Here is a 20,830-nt window from a genome sequence, read left to right as displayed (position 1 = left end):
GCTGTAGGGGCGAGGGTGGCTGTCCTGAAATTATTTCCTTCTCAGTGGGAGCAACAGGATTAGGTTACTTCACAGGCTACTACAGCATGTCCAGTACAGGGTATTGTTTGTTAACAGGCAACGGGAAAAAGCTTTACGCACAATAACTTGTGCCTGAGCACACGGGACTGACTACACACTGCTTTCAGCAACATTAGAATAAAAACGGACATTGGAATAAAATCCACAAAGTTAAACTGGTTTTAAACTAGATTTAATGTGCTTATATTTCAGTATTTAATACTGACTAGAAGATCTCAGCTGACACAGTATTAGGGGAAAAAAAACCCCTTCCATTTTCTTCGTATCTTTTTAAACAATGTTTTTGTTCTTTGCAAATATAATCCAATTCTTATTCTGGCTTTCTCTGTAACTCAGACTTTCATTTCAAAGTCTCACTTTTTGACAGAGCAGTGAAGAAAATTCAATTTAAGATAGAACCTCAGGCATGCAGTATATATCATATGAAACTGAAAACACATTTCTTCCCTATTTCCCACACTATAAACAACATGAATACTTCAGCACACACATGCACAAATTCCACAGTCCCAGTCACCGCGAAGTAACAAAATGAGGGAAGCTTTGAACATGAAATTAAAGCAAACCCAGCTCCCCTGTCTTCCCAGGACTCCGGACCCTGTGCTGCCCTTCACCTGGAGACAAGTGCACATGCGCGGGAAGCTCCCTCACTCACCGTCCATCGCCCCTTGAGAAAAGAAGTGCAGTGTTGCAGCTGGAAGGACATGAATAAGCCCTGCCGATGTGGTCCTCTGTCCCCAGATCCGAACCTATCAATTCAGTAACAGCCAGCCGGAGAAACGACTAAACTGAGATATCACCCAGAAGACAACAGTTCTGTTATAAGCTGTCGTGGTTTAACCCCAGCCAGCAACTAAGCACCACGCAGCCGCTCACTCACTCCCCCCCCATCCAGTGGGATGGGGGAGAAAATCAGGAAAAGAAGTAAAACTCCTGGGTTGAGATAAGAACGGTTTAATAGAACAGAAAAGAAGAAACTAATAATGATGATGATAACACTAATAAAATGACAACAGTAGTAATAAAAGGATTGAAATGTACAAATGATGCGCAGGGCAATTGCCCCCCCCCCGCCGCCCGACACCCAGCCAGTCCCCGAGCAGCAAATCCCTGCCCCCCCACTTCCCAGTTCCTAAACTAGATGGGACGTCACATGGTATGGAATACACTGTTGGCCAGTTTGGGTCAGGTGCCCTGGCTGGGCATGAGAAGCTGAAAAATCCTTGACTGTAGTCTAAACACTACTGAGCAACAACTGAAAACATCAGTGTTATCAACATTCTTCACATACTGAACTCAAAACATAGCACTGTACCAGCTACTAGGAAGACAGTTAACTACATCCCAGCTGAAACCAGGACAAAGCAATTAGCTGCTTTTTTATTCACAGCCTCCCAATGGAAGGTGGGAAATTGGTTCCATCTCCTCAGCTCCCTACCTTACATTTATCTGCCATATTTTTTCAAAGAACATACATAATTGTAATCACTGCAGAATAAATTCACATTCATTAACTCCTACAAAAGTACAATGGATGTCATATATTAAGACAAAGATGTGCCAAGAACACTGAGGAAGGCTATGACCTAACCCTTGTCAAATGTGAGGCCTGAGTGGGCACAGCAATAGAAAGTATAAACAAAACATCAATTAATCAAATTTCTCTGATATGCTGCAATGAAAGGATGGTACACTGTAGAAGAGAACTCTGTCAAAGTAAGAGGGCACGCCTGGGCACTGAAAACTTAAGCACTTAAGTGCTTTGTGGGACAGAGAGACCAAAACAGTTATATTGGCTACTTCAGCTATTTTTTCCAAAATGGTGAAAGAGGTGCCTGGCAGGGCTTTCCCCACATCCCTCTGATTGTATCACTGCACCCATTTTTCCTTGTCTTCCCAGACTCAAATTATTCAATATTTGCAAAACACATTCAGACTGCACCATTTCTTTTAAAATAACCTCTCCAGGATCAGACCCTGCAGCCTCTTGCAGCCCCTGGCTGAGGCAGTGCTCCCAAAATGATGTCAATGGGAGCTTTGCCCAAGGATGGGCTACAGGATTCTGCTGTATTTGAAGAAAGGGCTTGAAATTATGGAACACGGTATCAGGATAAGACTTTGTATTTCAAACATATATTTAATCTTTTTACTAAATCACTGAAGAGTGTGGGGAGGAGTGGGGCATGTCACTACAGAAAACCATATGGTACTTGGGATTTCCAAGCCAGAATTGTGCATAATAAATATTTATAGAATCCAGTGGTATTCTCTTCTTTCTGTTTATTCTTTACATGTCACCCAGAGAAACTCTGGCCAAGCACCAATCAAACATCCCAGCAAGTTAGAAGCAATCTAAGGATGGGGGAAAGAGAGAAAACAGATCACCAGTAGGCTCATAATTAGCAACCTAGACCTGGAAGGAGGCGCTTGGGAAGTCCCTCTGATGCGTCTGGATTCCGGTGCTCACTGCATGTCACGAGTGGTTTCGGAAATTGAGTTCTCAGTCTCTGCAAGGGGTAGGGAAGATATACACAGTATTTTTGGCTAGACTGAGCAGAGGCATGTGTGGAGCAGCTGCAAAAGCAGACATTCGTCTGCTTTCAGAGACCAACATAGGAACAAAAAAGCATCTCTTGGCGATGACAGCTAACTTGCTCCTGGCGTCTACTGGGAAAGCTGTGTCTCCCTACCTGTGGCATGCGGGGCTGTTGCATTTATTTTGCTTCAGACAAAAACAATGCAGATTGTCCTCCTTGCCACCTTGTGATTAGGAAGTAGTTGAAGGAGTTACTGAAATACGCAGAAGATCTGGAATATATCTTAATAGGAGCCAATCTTCTTACCCAGGGTCTAGCCTTGACATAGCAATCTTTTGGTCTTTTCCTCTTTGCTTGACAATCTTATTCCCTTCCCTGCTCCTACCTCCTTTCCATGTCTTTTCCTTCAGGTGTGAAAGCTACCAATCCTCAACTACCATTTCATTCTTCAGAAATAGTAACAGGATTTAAGAAAGAGCATAACAAGCCTGCAAGTCAATACACAGTACTTGACTAACAGGAGCAACTTTCACTGTCGATCTCCCTCAGCAACACTTTAGCCAGAATCTGGAATGCTGCATGTTGCACTTTCTACATAGATGTTGCTGCCGTACAAATAGTGCAGATGTGTCACATTAGCTTTATGTAGAGTGGAAGTCACATACTTTTGCATATATAAACACATAACTTCAAATTAATAACAAATTTTTGCATACCACAAAAATAACAATTATTTCATAATCAGTTTGAAGCTATCAACTAAACAGAAGTTGCATCTTCAATACAGAAACCTCATTTTTTTTATACTGATAATTACATTTTACTAAGAAATTGGTGTTCAAAAGTTCCTTTCTCTGTGTCACTGAAACAGCTATTTATTATGAAAAACATATTTATTGAATGTTGCCAAAAGTGTAATAACCACACATCTGTTATTCTTCAAATATATATTTTTTAAAACAGTTGGTATTTACTTAGCATAAAATAACAGTTATTAAATCATTCTTAAGCCTGTTTTGGGGAACAGTAACGTAAAGCATTACGCAGATGAGAGAAACACCATGGGAACAAATGTAAAAAGGGGAATAGATGCATTGTTAGTAGTGGAGTAGTTACTAGTCACATTAGAAATTACAACTCAGAGAAGAGTAGTAAGAGGAAGACTGGAAGTCTGGCGACCCTGCAGGACAATGAGTTTTAAGAGGTCCAACACCATTCGATTAAAGTTTTAAGATGATTAGATCATTTCTAGGTCAACAAATACATAACAACAGAAGACATTTCTGTAATCACTATTGAATCTTCTAGACAAGGACGTAAATTCCATCATCTGGTAGCTCAAACTAGAGACATTTAGATTTTTAAAAAGTCCTTCTTTTGGTTTTAATTTTCTGTAGTGTGGAAGTAGCAGTTTCCCCAACGCTGGCCATGGCTCTTTCCAGGCTCTGCAAAGCAAGCCTCACCCCAGCCACGAGCTGGAGAGACCCTACAGACTGCGTTACAGGAGAAGACCAGCTCAATGACTGACCTGATCCTCTTCCCTTTTGAATTTTAACCAGCTTTGTGCATTAAGCTCTCTTTTTAACTGTGGGAGTAGCCGCGAAACAAGGACAGTCACTGTTAATTGTTCATAACTATATCACTTGAGAGTCTGAGGGAGCCATTTCCACTGGGTCCTGCGTGTGACTGAAAAAATCTTAAACCAGTGAGATGAACAATGCCTCCTGAAACATATTTTTAGTCATATTTGGAACAAAGTAGAACACAGCTGACTGCTTTCCAGACATTTTCATGAATGTGTGGGTGTTGTCTAAAAATGCACCAATAATGAACAATAATCCCCAGGTTAACAGTGGCAAAAAAAAGTCATCCTACTTATCCACAAATCTACCTGCTTTGGCTTATTAAAGACTATTAAAGAAACCATGCAAGGTGACAGTTTGCTTGACATGCAGGTATCACACATACTTAGCATTTTAAACCATGTTTCTTTTAGGACAGCATCATACAAGCCAACATTTTTCATAACTCTCCAAATTTCTCCAAAATGTTCTTCAGAAAATGCAGTCAGGGACTGCAGTCAAGATCATGTTGGACAAAGATGATGACTACCATAGTATGTTAGAATTAGCTCAATTATAATGTCTCAAAAACCAATCAATAACATAAAGGCCTTCATTTAAATCTACCAAACCCACATATACTCCATTTAATTGAAAAGCTCTTAACTCCAGTAATTTCCTGGATATAAGGCTACTTTACTCAAGTTCCAGCACTTTTAATTTCTCTTACACTGAAAAGCAGCATCCTCAGCTCACAAGTAATGATTACATAAAAGCCTCGCAGCCAGATCTCTTGGTGCCTCTATGTTTTTCAGGATATGAAGACAACAGCAGTGTAAACACTTTACTACTACAGAATAAACATGTAACTACAAAGCAGTGATGACATAACCTGTATATTATCTGGGCTGAATTTTCTGCAATGTAAACTGAGTGTCTGCCTTTCCTCTTCCTCAATCTGCTCTAAATCAGCCCTTTAAGAGTAACATTTTATATGAATTTTCCAGTTTTTAAGCAAAGACATATTCCTCTTTAGGACATTACTTTGAATGTCTTTCCTTTTGTCTATCTAAAAATCTTGCTTCCTCCTGAATAAGAATGTCCTTGCTCAAATAACACATTTAAATGCTATTGATATTTCACAGCTGACTCAGGTGTGCCTAAGTCAACAGCTTGCGGACAGTATGTTTTTAAGTAGCAAAACATATGCTGCTGCTGCTTCTTTTGTTAGTGTTCATATACATAATAGAAGAACAGCTGTAGGGGATCAGACCTAACACAGAAGTAGCCCGCTATCCTTCTCTATCAGTGGCCATAAAGGGATGCTTACTGAAGAAGAGAAATCCCTTCTTGCCTAGCCAACAGCGACCCAAGCACATTGGTGTACAACTGCAAGCCACTCTATTGAGGGAAAACAGCAAAACTTTATTCAAGTGGAAAGCAGATTCTTCTGCTTACCATTTGTAGAAGAATGAACTTGAGATTGAGCATCTGAATCTCAACATCAGATCACTCTTCACTGGGCTTGGCCTAGTTTAATTTCCAAGAGAGACATATGTTTCTGGTATGATGACCCTGTGGTTAAGTTTGGCAGCAAGAAGTTCTTGCACTTGAGGAATGCCGAATTCTGAATTTTCCTCTGATGCTAAATAGCTCTCTGCCAGCTTTGGTCCTCTTTCAACTTCATTTACTTTTGTCAACTAATATGTCACAGGTTAGAAGTTTCATGGAAAAAATAACATAAGCGAGACCAGTATTTTCATTCATAACTAAGACTTCTGCCCAGATAATGTGTCATCTTTTTTAATACTAGCATGCTATATAGTCGCCAGCAAAAAACATAGGAGCCAAGTTCATATGGTGAATAAGTTGCTTCAGATCGACTGGGGAAAGAGAAGAGTACATAAACAGAAGAGCTGAACATATATGTGCATGACACTGCATAACTTCCTCTCTAAAGTTGAAGTCATAGATACATTCAATCAGCTAAAATAAATAATTCTGCAAACTTGCCCATGCAGTTTGTCTTCCTTTTCTTTTTGCTCTGGTAAGGAAACAAATTTATGGCTTACCTTTCAAAACCAATCTGCCGTAATGTTTTCTCCCATGTTGAACCTATACAAAGAAGAGAAAAAACAAACACCTTCAGTAAAGAACCTTTATTGTATGAACACACTTACTCTCCTCCTTTCCTTGTGCAGCTGGGATCTGTATAGCAAGATGATTTTTCCACCCCTACAGAAGTACTTGTAAATAACATATATTTTCCTCAGGGTGAAAAACTGTTAAGACAGGCTACCACCGGGTGACATAACTGTGTGGAGGGGTATCAGCCCATATAACTCCTTTACATTGCAGAACAGCCGGTCACTGCTACAGTTCACTGCAATTCCAAGGGTGGTCTCCTCTCCTAGAGCAACGTGATCCGTACATGACTTTTGAAAGTGCTGAGCTGGCATCTCACATCATGCACTCTTCACATTTCAGCTTTTCATTTTACTGTAGTGTTCGCCTGATTCTTGTTGAAAGCTTTACAGCTCCTTCTGAAATCCAGCCCTTTTATTTTTAAGCAAAAGCATGAAGATGTATTTCTGCTTTATTGTTTAACCCTTCCTACTCATGCAAACAGCTGCAAAGGACTCTTTCTCAAAATGATCAAGGCCTCAGCCCCACAAACTACTCAAATGGGCAGACTCATCCAAATAATTGCCCTCAATATTTCTGATGCACTTAATACAACATTTACCTAGATTTTCTCAAAAATACACGTACATCCCCTCCCCCCTCCCGCCCCCGCAAGCATTACGTGATCAGTTTTCAGCTCTTGGTAGTTTTTTGCTTTTTGCCAGTCTCCTGCTACCATTATGTGGTTATTTTAAATACAGGCTACTAAGAGCACAAATATCTCAAGTCATGCAGGTCTGCAAGGCAAATATGTGGGAGGACATGAAGCTGGGTTGTAGTTTGCTCTCTGTCTTTTTACACTCCTGTGGGAAATGTAACAGGACTGCATGCAATGTAAGCAACTACATTTCTTTTGAATGCTTCATCGTACTTAAACTGAAATCAGAGAAGTGACAATAACTCCTGTTGCTGATACAGCCCATCACCTAAAGGGAAATACAAATTAGGAACAAACAGATTCCCTGTGAATGACATTCAGTAGCACCAGAGAAACTCAGACACAAGCAGCAATGTTGCTGAGAAGTACTGACAAAGAGCGGAAAGACAAGAAGGAAAGCAACTTTGATTTACAATCTGGACAATTTCAGATTAAATGCATATTGTGCAGTGAGTGCCCATACAACAACTATAACAAAATCATGGATTAGATTCTTTCCACTGACAATCCAAGTCCTACTTGCCAAGTTAGTCTGAGAAAAGTGGTAACATAGTATTATCAGTCAGAAAAACCTCTGCAGATACATCTCTCACCATCATTACCTTCCCATTTTGTTAAAGGTATCAGCTCAGGAACTAGTGACCTGCTGTGTTTGTAGTATGGTACTTATCTCTAATCTGCAATAAGCTAAATATTTGAATAAGACCTAGTAGATGCTTTTAATCTTTGAATTCAGGACACTTACTGCTGATCTAGGTAAGAATCTAAAAACTCAATTTCTAAGAAGTTTTGGGTTTGAGGGTTTTGGGGTTTGTTTGTTTGTTTGTTTGTTTTTAAACCTAGCAACAGAATTCCTTCTGCTCAATTGAGTAAACTTTCCAGTTTAGCCCAAGGAGAATGTGGTAAATTTCTAAAGTAATGATACAATTTTTCTGTACAGTATTATCTAGTATCTGTCTGGTTTGCAAATCACAGACTGAGCAAATAAAAACTGAAATTAATAAAACCCCCAAAGTTAATTTCCTTATAGGCCTGTGTCGTGCAAGGCTTTCTTCACAGTTCCTAACTGGACAGTCAAAGAATGAAGTTCACATGGGCCTATGGAAGATACATTTTTTGTATTAATCTCTGTTCTTCAGAAAGAGGAAAAGAAACTACATTAAAGTATATGCTCCTAAAATCAACCAAAGTCTGACATTTCACTCCATACAGGAAGGATTTGGGTTGGCTAAGGGGTAGGTTCACGGTCAGTTCCAAACATGGTCAGTATAGCACATTACACTCTTCTGGCACCTGTTCTTCATTCAATTTCTCACCACCAGTCGCTTCAAACTTCAGTCACACACATCTTTTCAGTGAAAGGCTATAAAAACCTTTTCTAATGATACTTTAGGGCAATGGACACAAGACTTTTCTGTTCAGGATTGTTACAGCTACAGCCGGTGATCAATGTAAAAACACTTTCAATTGTCCCCATTCAGTCCAAAGCAGGCAGGGATTTCAAGCCCATATCCAGCAGAGTACACAGCGATAAGAGGCTTCAAAACTGAAGTGGAGAAAGCTCTACCTTCAATTTTGGGGAAAAAATGAGTCAAGTTCTGCTCTGGAATAACTGGAAAATGTACTTCGTTTGATCTTTACAGGGAGCTTCTACTGGGGTACCTGTATTTGCTTGAGGTAAGGCAAGACTTCTGCCTGCACAACTACCTACATACAATACCTTTCATCAACACTAAGTTCATATTTTATAAAAAGAAGTCCTCTAAAGACATCTTTAAAGCAGGACAACAAACATTCTCACACACATTTATTTCAAATAAACATAAAAACCAAAGATCATGTGCAGCACAATAAACTGTCAACATTTCATTGAGTTAAATAAAGAACCACTCCATTAACATCTTCTATAAGGCGTTATGCCCCAAACCCACCACCTTCTGCACGCCCCTGGAGTGTATCTGGTTTCCTGTAGCGCTGGTGAATCAAGTCATTGTTAAAAAGATGACTGTGCCACTCCACAGGTAAGCGCAGGGCAGACGCAAGCAATTCTCCATACAGTTTATGCAATCCTGCTGGCTCTGAAAGAGTATTCAACAGTTCTTGAAGTTTGAAGATTTGAAGAGTGTTGAAGAAAAGAAATCTCAACAGTACTTCTTAAAGCACAGACTAGTACTGGCATCTTTAGTCGGTGTTTCTATGCTTTCCACTGTTGTGTATACTAGTTGTATGAATTTTTCACCCCATGACTGGCTACACTTCAGTTGTATGATATATAGACAGTCCTACAGAAGAGAGTGCAAGAGAAAGGAAAAAAAGCAAAAGAGAAAAGGGAATTGGGTCTCCACTGGTTTGAAATAATCTTTTGGCTGCAGCTGGCTAGCAGAACACTCTTTGAAATGCATGTGACTCCTCTGAAGCAAAGACTGCCAAGAACACAACTAACATTTCATATTAAAAAAATATACATCTTTTTTATGGAGTCTTATTTTAAAATGTTTATGATCTAAACATTCTGTTTTAAGATTTGCCAATTCCATTCTCAATAGTATCAACTTCTACACTGTACTAACAGCCAAAAGTAAATACCCTGAGGTAACAGCAGCACTACGAAGAATAACGCTATTAAAAGTCTAGAAAACTTATTATTTGCTTTAAACCTTACCTGGTGCTTCCAAAACATTGAACAAAGTTTAAGTCACGTAACTCACATTAAAATCAAAGCAGGAGTTTTTCACGAATTAAAGACTTGATCCTGCTCCCAACGAAATCAATAGGAATTTGGCTATTCAATTCAGAGTCTTTCTTTCTGCTGTGACTGTGGAAAACGTTCACCTGTCGACTTTCAGAATCAATCCACTGCTACACTTCGGTTGCTAAGTTAATTTGGCTTCTCTTTGATTTCTGTTTTTTACCACTATGCCAAAAATACTGAAACTGTTTATAAGAATGCCTTAATCTGGTACTCATGTAATTAAGCTTTTGTTCCAAATATTTGCTCCAGAGGGCCTGACCATTCCCATCTGTTCCAAAGATTCTGTTTCACATTAACAGCACTAGCTTTAAAATTCTTCAAAAAGATGAAGCATAATGTACTTCCAGAATTACTGCTCACATTTAATAGGAAGAGTCGTAAAATGCACATCATGCTCACATATGCACTCAATGAAATCCCAGCATAAGAATGAGAGTGTAAGAATATGAGATTTAATAAGATAAAATTAAAAACATCTTTCTCAAATGAAAAGTTGTCTTCTTTGACAGGTAGGCTTTCATTTATATGGCAGTTTCTGTATTTGGTTTGGTTTGGTTACAACTCTCTGCTTACTGTGAACTTACTATGAATGAGAGGACTCCTAATCCACTGGTAGGCTGCTCACCTTTGAAAACCATGAAGTTGCCTAGCTGCTGAAGTGAAATGGTAGGCTTAGGAAAAACACAGAATAACATATTCATAAAATCATAAAATCATAGAATCATAGAATACCAGGTTGGAAGGGACCTCAAGGATCATCTGGTGCAACCTTTCTTGGCAAAAGCACGGTCTAGACAAGATGGCCCAGCACCCTGTCCAGCTGAATCTTAAAAGTGTCCAATGTTGGGGAAAAATATTGGATAAGTGATTTTCAGCCATTCATGGAGGTTGCACAACTATTCACTTTGAACCACGTCATGCCCTATCTGCCAGTACAGCAGAGGTCAGTAGCTCTTCAGGGAGAAGTCCGGCAGGCACTGTAAACGCACAGCAAAACCATGTGCCCCCTATACCATCCTCATGCAGGTATGCATGAAGGTCCCTATGGAACCTGTGGTCCCTATGACTGTGTGTAGTGATTACCCACAGCCCCGTTACCTTCTCACTTCTCCAGAGTTAGTGGCTACTTTAAGAACTACATGCCTGTGCCTGGCTCTGCTCTTGAGGCTTTCCAACAGTAAAAATAGTAATTCTTGTATTCTTTTCTCACTGTGATCTGACATAAGGACCAAAGGGAAAAATACAACTGAATTTAACCAAAAGACATTGTTTGACATTTTTCAGTAAGGATTAAGTAGGCCCATCAGAATTCAAGTATACAATGGGAATAGTATGAAGATTTTCAATGACGAGAATAGGACAAAATATCTGAAAATTACATCACCTCAAAGGTTAAAATAATTTTTGGAGCCCGTCAATGGGGTATCACAGAGAGTCACCCAGGCTCTCTGAAGGAACCAGTGAGGTACCAGACATAGTACAGTCACATTTAGCTCATGAGAGTTACATGCAGGTGTGACCTCCATAACCCTGTTATGATACATTAGAAACAGGTAGATATTCTTGGAATAGTAACTGCATTGATCTTTTCTCTAACATTCTGAAGCAAAAGAGTTTCAGAGGAACTGCTGATTTTGTACTGGTCAGAATATTCCTACCAATTTCAAAATTTTGATCTGAAGCCTGTGACACTTGTATTCTCCAAACCAGGAGGAAAAAAAACCAAAACAAACTACCCTGAAACTTTCACATATTCAAGAGATACAAAACAGTGGTACAGAATACTCCAGAAATGGAAAGAAACACTTTGCTAAACCTTTCCATTGCAGGTGCCACTTCTCAACTCTGTTTCTCAAACAACTTAGAAGAGAACAGGGCAGAAGTTCACAGAGCCTAGACCAGCTGGATGAGTCGGGGACCTGAGTACCTGAATCCACACCTAAAAGCTCTCAACGAACTGGATGAACACACTGGCTTGTCCTTCTAGAGCTTCTCTTTCAGTAGACACAGGTACCATCTAAACATTTTGAGGTTTCACAGTCTATTTTCAGTGGACTGGGGAACATTGCTCTACTGTATATTCTCCATCACCTTAGTACTTACTAACCAGTTACTAACCAGTACTACTAACTAGCTGAAACGTACACAGCTGCAGTTGATAAAAACTGCCATGTTTAGAACATGTTGGTTTCAGCAGTTTCATCTTTTATTAACAGTCTTTCCAACTGCTTGTTCCCAGTAGCAAACTTCTACCTTCTCCCAAACAAAGCAAATAAACAAAAATAAAATGTTTTCTCAGGAATTCTACTTTTTTGATTTTTAATCTATATAGAACCACTGGTTTTATGAAACAGGCTAGTGCATGTGGCATAGGAAAGAACTTTTTCTTACTTGCTCCACGGTACCATAGAGATATTATTAGCACTTACTCACCAGTGCATTGGCTATCCAATACCTAGTTACATACAACAAGCCTTTTACAGAAATGATCATTTCTCTCATGTGAAGTGGCATCAGATAATGCTACCTTGACATTTAGCATCTATCTGACCATTTTGAGAAATAAATCTCTCTTACACTTCCTCTCCTTTGATTCAACCTACCTAGGCTGCAACTCACACTCATCACTGCAATTTGATTACCACAGTATATCATCTGGGATAATGACATGACTTTCTTTTAAAATGAGGTCTCTTAATATGGCATATTACTACTCTGCTGTGTCCATACTGGTGTTTTAATTCAGATCAGGAGAGTATTTCTTGAGCAAATCTCTTACCATGCTTTGGTTTGCATGACAGTGATCTCTCAGTGCGCAAACTGGATTCCTTTCACATGAAACTAAACCGCACCCCAAGGACACAACTGCTGTGTTTCAACCACTAACGGGCATTTGGTCCACATGACCAGACCAGAGCTAATCCACAGTAAACCCCACTCAAAACATGTATAATGTGGCAGCCAGGGACTCTGCACTGACTGCTTCACTCCTATCATGCTGTGCTGCTTGCTAAGGCAGATGCAGCTCACCCCACCACTCCCATTCCAGTCCTGGAGTGCCCCCAGAAAAGCTTTCCAGTTACAGTCACCTCAAGGGATGAAGGGGCAGCTCAGGGTGCTCACCCTTAGGATTGTTTTCTGGGCTGTATCCCGTCCACTACAGTGAACAGGAGCCTTTCTACTGCCCAGATGTACGAGCAGGGTTGGACTGGTTGCTCAGCACAGCCACACTCCCCACAAAACCCCAGGGAGCCAGTTCTGTAAGGCACAACATTATTTCATTATTATTTCATTTTTAAAACAACTTCTCAAGGAGAAGGAATAAGGGAAAATCTGGACTGTTATGGTGTGCTGTGCATACTGAAGAGACTAAAACCACCAGTAAAAAAGAAGTGGAGGGCCAGTGGTCTAGGATTCTGGCTAAATGAAGAAAGTGATTACTGAATATGTACCAAGAAAGAGGCCATACCAAGAACAAAGACCAGATGCTGCAAGTCTTTACTTGCCTTCCACTCTTACCAGCTTTCAAGCGATTTTTGACAGAATGAAGAGTACAAATTTGATCCCTACATGATAATGTCATGGAAAAGATTTATTGAGTATTTTCTACTCTGTGGAAAACATTAAATTATTATTGTGAGATATAAAAATTGCATTCCTATTAAGAAAGAAATCTTGACTTATTCCATGTTAACCAGAAAAGTAATCATCATCAAAAACACTACTTCTGCTCTACGGAGATTTTGATGAATGGGAACTTTTACTAATAAAATGAGCAAACTAGGAATATAGAGACAAGTGCAACAATACTGACACTGTTTATGTGTGTGCACAGAGATGCATTTTGATTTAAAATGAGCATTAAGAAGACAACAGCTACGGTAAAGCGATTAATGGCCATATCTGGCAGTCACCTCCTCCAGTCTGTGGCTTCCCTGGGAGCTCTGGGAGCCCAGAAGGGTCAGCAAAGCTCCCACAGATAAGTGGGGCCCCTGAAAGCAGCTGTTCCATAGGCTTAATCCATATTCTTTGTTTTGATCTTGATTAGCAGCAGAATTGGAGTGCTGGGGGAGGACTGTTTTTAGAATTGATCATTTAACTTCAGGTAGAGAACACGATGTGAAATACCCTCTACTGCACCAGGGACCTAAGTGATCCAGCATTTCGCTGCGTGCTGTTCAGACCATGCCAAACAGAGGCAGGGAAAAGATCCCAGCTCATTTTGTGTGATGGCAAGTAAGACCAGTGTCTCTGAGCCTGATCCAAAGCCTACAGAAATAACTGGAAAGATCTGCATTGAGTTAATGGGCTTTGATAGTTTGTCTGAAATGGAAACAAGTAGCAATAAGGAATAGTAAAAAAATAATCTGTTTTTCAGTAACATAAACAACAGCTATTATTTCTACCCCAGTAATAAAATGCTGAGGTGCAGTGTTCTGTGGATAATTTATCTGGGAAGAATGGGAGCAGAGGAAGAAAAAGTTTCAGAATTTAAAACATTAAATGGGACACAGCTTGTTTTCAATGTTAAGTTTATGTATTTTCATATGAGAATCACACACACTATCTTTTTACATGAAGATGACTTGCTAATTAAACAGCAAGTTAAGAGATGTGAGGAAGAAATAGTAACTTGGAAAAAGAAAATTTGGGAAAGTACTTTCTATGTTTGTTCTTCCATGCCAGATTTGTTTAAAATGATACACAGGCAATACAGCCAATTTAAATCGGCTGAATTGCTTCACCTTTTTTTAGTCAGCTTTTTCACAAGGATGAGAGGTTCCATGGTTTTTATAAGAATAATGTCTTCTTTTGTCTGCTTAGATGTACCAAAAACACTTAGAGGACACACACATGCTTAAAAGCACTCTTATTTTAACCTTATTTCATTGCAAATTTGTTTCCTGAACAAGGCAGCAAAACAGCAAACCCGCAGCACTAGAAAATCTTTGGGGCATGTGTTTCAGATGAAACCTGAGATAGCTAGTTAATGGAAAGCTTTTGTTGTTGTTGTTTAATCTGTTATTTATCTGTTTGCTGTAATGGTTGGGTGGTGGTTTTTAACCCACATTTCCAAGGATACTGGAAATTTGAATTCGTTCTGGTGTCTTTTGTTTTTAAAATAGACCTCCTCCCCTTTCCCCACGACAGTACACCACTGCAAAAAAGGATGAGGGAAAGGACTTTGCACACTATGCAAAGCAGAACTTTGTAGGTCACCAGCACAGAATCACACTGCAGGAGTAAAGTGGGAAAGAATCAGATGGTCCAAAGATATAACTGATCCCTTATTCTTTTTTACAGCAGAAAAGGGTGTCAGGGCTCTGAGGAGCAGCCTCAAAGGAAGGTGACATTTCCTGCCATTGCCATGGGGGATGTCAACTTCAAGTCAGAGAGTCACTGAGCTTAAGAGCATCAAAGCTCTGCTCCAGACCTTTTGAAAGGAGGCCAAATAATAACTAAATGGGCCCTTTTTCAAATATGGAAGACTGGCTTTGCTTTAGTTTTCAAAGTAAAAGCAAAAAGAACTTAAAGAAAACTTGTAGTAAGTTTTATTTTTCATAAACCTGAAGAAAATGAGATTTTTCTCCATTTTTGTTGGCAGAGAAATTCTCTCCTCTCCCACCCCAACCAACACTGCTGTCTGCTAAATAGTATCTTACAGGCAAGGTTTCCACTTCAGATTGTAATTGACGGGCATCCTTCCAATTTCTAGAGCTACCCTCTGCTTAGTTTTATTGTAACATAATATACTGTTATTAATAATAATGTCGACCTAGTTTCCTGCCATGATGAACATGTGCAGCGTGCCAGTGCAAGGAATTGGCTTTTCATTGTCTCATTTTCTCTTTTTGTCTCATCAGAAGAAGGAGAGGTGGGCAAGCATTTCTTGCCAAATTCTGCAGCATGGACATATGGAAAGGGGGACACAAATAACAAGTATGTGTTCAGTAGCACATCCATATGCAAGAAACTATGGATGAGAGAAATAAGGATAGGAAACTAGGAAATCTTGTGCAGAAACAGGAGGAATATTAAGATGACAGAAAATTAGCATTCCAGTGGTAGTATCTTTGATTCCACCAACATTTTATAATGCATGCCTTTTCTCTGAAATTGCCTTTTTTTTCCCCCAGCTTTATCTAAATATAATAAAGAACCATTTTATTCACATTATTTCCCTCACAGATTAAGGAGACATTCACATAGTACGACAAAGACAGCAACTCATTGTTGGTAGGCCTGATGACCTGCCCATATTCAAACTTTTCAGAAAAAAAACCCCAAATTGTTTCAGTAGCTAAAATGACACTAGATACAAAGACCTGAAGTAACGAGTGCAGGATGATATCCAGAATAAACTTCAGAAAACTGGCTTGAGGTGTGTACAACCTCAGCACACCACCTTCCACAGAAGCAGCAAACAGCACCTTCAAAGTCTCCTGTTTGCATGCCATTAAGAGAAGGCAGCAGTGACTGCACCAGGCAGCAAGACCTTTGGGCCATAAAACCTGACTCACTCCCAGAGATCTCTTCAGGAGAGAAGTCTGGATGCAGAAGGACGTGCTCCTCTGGCAGTAGTGTGAAGCATGCATGGAGGCTCAAACAACTGGGGAGAGGGAAATGCTTCCGACAGATGTTATTTTTCCTCCCTAGCAAATATAAAGATGCCTTACCTAGTTCAGCTGACAAGTATAAACACATATGCACTGAACAAAGGGTTTCTTTTGTTTTCATTTTCTTTGTCTTTGCAGAGCTTAAAATTCTGTGATTTCACTCAAATTTTCCCAAAGCTCTATCTGTGAGAACACAAAGGGCAAAGCTCTCCCACCTTCCAGCTCCCATTCCTCTCAATCGAGAGACAGCCGACTGCATAGCTATTAATCCACTCAGGGAAAACGAACAGGTAAAAGAACTGGGGAAAGCTGAAGGCAGTGGGGTGCCAGTTGCAGACGCAGCCCAATTCTTCACTTCTAGACACAGTGGTTTCTAAACCACTGCTGCCACTCCCTGGGTGAGGACCCTGTATGGACAAGGGGGTGGTGAGGAGGAGTTCCAGTAACAAAAACTAGTGAGATGCAGTGTCAGAGAGGCTCCCCACCCACCTGCACCTCTCAAGCACACAAATTTCAGCATCCTTTGCAAAGCCAGGAAAGCCCAGCGTCACATACTTTGCCTCCTGCACCTTGTTCCCCTGCACACCTGGAACATCTGCTGGATTTCACTGCCGCTGGCTGGGGACAAGAGCCACACATAAGTGTTACTGATCGGTGCTCTGCTCGTGATCTGTGGAATGGCCACGTTCAAGCCACTAGAAGTGCTCAGACAGATTTCATAGGGATCCAATGCTATGTGATTGTGTTTAGTTTCATCTATAATAGACTGCAGGATTGCATCCAGTGTACTAGCAGATCATTTCCCAACACTTAATTAGTTTTCATTAGGATGCCACAAATAGCACGAGTACTATCAACAAATTAAAGAAATCACTGGGTTGCCTAATCATTTCCATTTTTAAAAACGCTCTGTGCTCTTTATCTCACACTTTTCAAATAGTTTACAAATAGTTTGCTCTTGCTACAGTTACATGCTTAATTAGGAGTATTAGCAGTAATTTCTCCCCACTTTGTTTTGCTACATCTAAGCCAAAAAATCAGTAAAAGCACTAAAACTTTTGCCATTCTCACAAGCTGTTAAGATGACAAGAGTATTCTCACACTTACTTAAAGTGTGGTTATTTTCCTAACTGGAATGCATTTTATTTAAGTGCTTCATTAGGGTATTAAGAGAGTCATACCTTTTGAGTAAATACTGAAGAGGATGATGAGCGGTAATAATTTCCTACTCAGCAGGGATTTTCATGTTACAGGAACCATGGGCAATTTAGATATGTGATTCTCAAATGAATTTTAAAATCAGGTATTTTATTTATTCATGTGCTGCTTCATTGCCTTTAGAACTGATATTACATCAGGCCTAACAGAAAAGGGACAAACAGCACACTGTATTGTTTGCTTCTTTTCAAAGATACATGGCCAACAACAGCAACAGTTCAAAGCTAGCGCCAGTTGGCGAGTTTTCCCAATCCAAGCAGATCTGAAGAACTGGAAGGTCCCACAGTAGGATCAGTATATCAGGTGATGGAGCACAGGTGCAATCAATGACCTTAGAGAATAAGCAGTTTATAAAGCATCTTCATGAGTGTAGTAAAAAACATATTGGAAACATCCTTGTTGTGTTCAAAATAAGACACATGAAAAATGCTACAGTTCAAGATGACTTGTATGAAGGATATTGGCCCAATTTCTAAACCCATTTGTCTCATCCTAAACTTTTCTCTGCATCAGTTTTAGAAAACTACTTACACTGAGTATACAAATCAGGGCACCTTGGCAACATTTTCTGCAAGGCACAAAGCCTGTCAAAATTTCTTGTCTTTGCCAGCTGGAATGCATTGAGTATATTTTATGTGGTTGCAAATGTGAGCTATTCACAGCAGTGGGAGACACTGTACCCACTACAGGATGGAAGAGAAGCAAAGAAGTGAAGGAGAGAAAAAATACGTTCAATAGGAAAATGGGCTGAAAAGTATAAAAGGCATAAATTTCTAACAAAGAACAAGTCATACATAAAAGCACTGACTTGTATCAGAGAGAGATGTAAATGCCAAATTCTGCCCTAAATCTAAACTTAATTTAGATCTAAACTTAATCACCTTTTATCCAGAGTGACTTCTTTAAAGACACTTTGCATGAGAAAAAAAATTAACCCACAGTCTTAAACCTGCACATCAGCCTTTCTAAGTACTATTCTGGAAAGGAGGTTTAGTGGTGGAAATAATAATAAAAAAAATTCTTTATCTCACTAATCCGTGTTTGTATTTCATATCAACACTTCAGTATGTTTCTTTTTTAAAGTCTGTGGATATAAAACCAGGGCTCTCTGTAATATTTCACCCAGCTTTAAAAATTATATTTTCTAGGGTTCATTTCCTGGTGTTTTTACATCTTTGACATCATCACTGTATCTGCATGGGACAGAAGGACAAAATGACACCTAATTGATTCTGCTTATGGGGGAAGAGGGCTCTAGAGAAAAGGGCAGAGGGCTCCGTGTATTCTTAACTAAGCACATGGAGATGCAAGAAGAGGGACTCACTTCAAAAGGATGCTGCGATTGTTTGTGCTCACAGATGTCTGTGCTACAACATCTGGTCTCCAAAATCAGGCTGCAAAGCAGATGATACTGAATCACATTCAGGATCTCACCCCTCACTCCATCTCAGAGAAAGCCAAGCTGTAGCATTAGCCACACCTAGCCATAGCCAGGTATGTACCCTCTGGCACATCAGTGGAGGTTTGATGACGAGCAGCTTCAGACTGCAAGCACTTCCCACTCCTCCCTATGCAGAGGTCTGGCAGGAGGATAAGTCATTTATGGAGGCTGCTCGCCGCTGCCCATCAACTAAATTGGGCAGCTGTGATGGGAGGGCAAGCTCTCCCTGGCAGGTACCTGGGCCCACTGCAAAATAAAAAAGTCAGATAAGCGTAGTCCCAAATGCCAAAACTCATAGATAAAAATTGACGACAGCTATCCATTAATTTCCCTGATTTTGTTCATGCACATTTAATAACGCACATCTCCATGACTCTTGTTTAAAGTTTTATTGTAGATATGCTAATCTGAAAAAACATACTTTGTTTCTATGCGGTTGAAAACTGATGAGATTTACAGTACTTCAGCAGAGGTCTTGGCTGGTGACAGTCAGCCTGGGATACATCTGAGCATCAGCTTTTATAAACAGTCAGTCTATGCATTGCCCTCTGTTGCAGTGTAAATCAAACATAAAAATACTCCGACAGACACGGTTAACTTGAGGATCCTCACTGACAGAACAGAAAATTCTATCACCAGGCCAAGCACTTAGAAAACTGAAACCACAGCAACTACATGGACCAAAGTAGATCTGGAACCTGAGAGACCTTCAGAGGATTCAGAAATCTGTAATGTCACATGGACCAACCTTCCAAAATCTGCATAGATTTTCTTTTTTTTTTTTTTTTAAGCGTCAATTTTGTAATAATACCACTCATCTCTATCAAAACAGCAACATACAATAAAGGGGTTGGTGAATGGCTTAACATATATTCAATATAGCAAAGCTTGGAAGCTACTGGTCAGACTAGAAAAGTTGTGACCAAAAGCAAATACTACTTGACAGATATTTGGAGGCCTCTGTGTAACACTCCCTACCTGCTGGTGCATTTTGTTAAATGTCCATTTTACTATCCACTGTGTACATCAGAAGAGGCACCCAAAAAAGCAGCAAATGTCACTGTCCAACTTAATGGGACTCAATTTTATGATCTGAACATTCGGGCTTTTTAAAAAGGGGAAACCTGTCACTCTAAAAAATTTAGTCAAATTCACCTTACATCTTCTAGAATGTGAGTGAATCACATCGCTAACAAAAGAGGAAAGTCCTTACTGCTGTTACCTGCCCTTTACAGAAAAATAATGAAATGTTATTATTATGAAATGGTATTATTATGAAATGTTAGTGGCCACCTCTTCAACCCACAGAAGAGTCAACTGCACTCCTCCTCCTCTTCCTTCTACTCCTCCTCCTCTTCCGGTGCTGCTCAGTCCACCCTAATACTCCATACCCATAGTAGGAGGGAAAACTTGGACTCTTCATGACCCTGGCTTGAAGCACTCTTCATGCCAAAAACTCCAGAGCCAAACGTCTGGAGGCAAGCAAGACCAACCTTTCAGAGGAAAAACATGGAGTAACCCCAAGAATAGTCTACAAATGTCAAAGGCAATCCCTCACGCCATTAAGGCTAGATGTTAATTGTTAATTTTCTACTTCCCTGTTCTCCACCTCTTTCTAAGGACAAAGATGCTGACTAGGTCAAACTCCCTGCACTAAGTTAGCCCTACCACCTAGTACTCATTGCAGCTCTGGAAGAGAAGCTGTATTCAAATTGCTCAAGAATTTTGTTTCTGTCTCAAGAGGAGAAGGGAAGGGAGGGGAAGGGAGGGGAGGGGAGGG

General features: G+C 40.0%; 1 protein-coding gene across 1 annotated transcript in view; it reads right to left on the bottom strand.

The window, feature by feature from the left end:
• PIEZO2 (piezo-type mechanosensitive ion channel component 2) overlaps nucleotides 1–20,830 on the bottom strand; it is a gene marked incomplete at its 5' end in the record, with an annotated part of 254,536 nt that overhangs the window by 155,298 nt on the left and 78,408 nt on the right. The window contains one exon of the mRNA XM_010584880.1: nucleotides 6,253–6,295. Within this exon, the coding sequence (XP_010583182.1) occupies nucleotides 6,253–6,295 (43 nt within the window). The remainder of the gene's footprint in view (nucleotides 1–6,252; nucleotides 6,296–20,830) is intronic.

Source organism: Haliaeetus leucocephalus, unplaced genomic scaffold, assembly GCF_000737465.1.
Source record: "Haliaeetus leucocephalus isolate CR32 unplaced genomic scaffold, Haliaeetus_leucocephalus-4.0 Scaffold1007, whole genome shotgun sequence".
NCBI lineage: Eukaryota > Metazoa > Chordata > Aves > Accipitriformes > Accipitridae > Haliaeetus > Haliaeetus leucocephalus.
The sequence above is the reverse complement of the archived record's forward strand: the minus strand, read 5'-3'. Positions and strand labels throughout refer to the sequence as shown.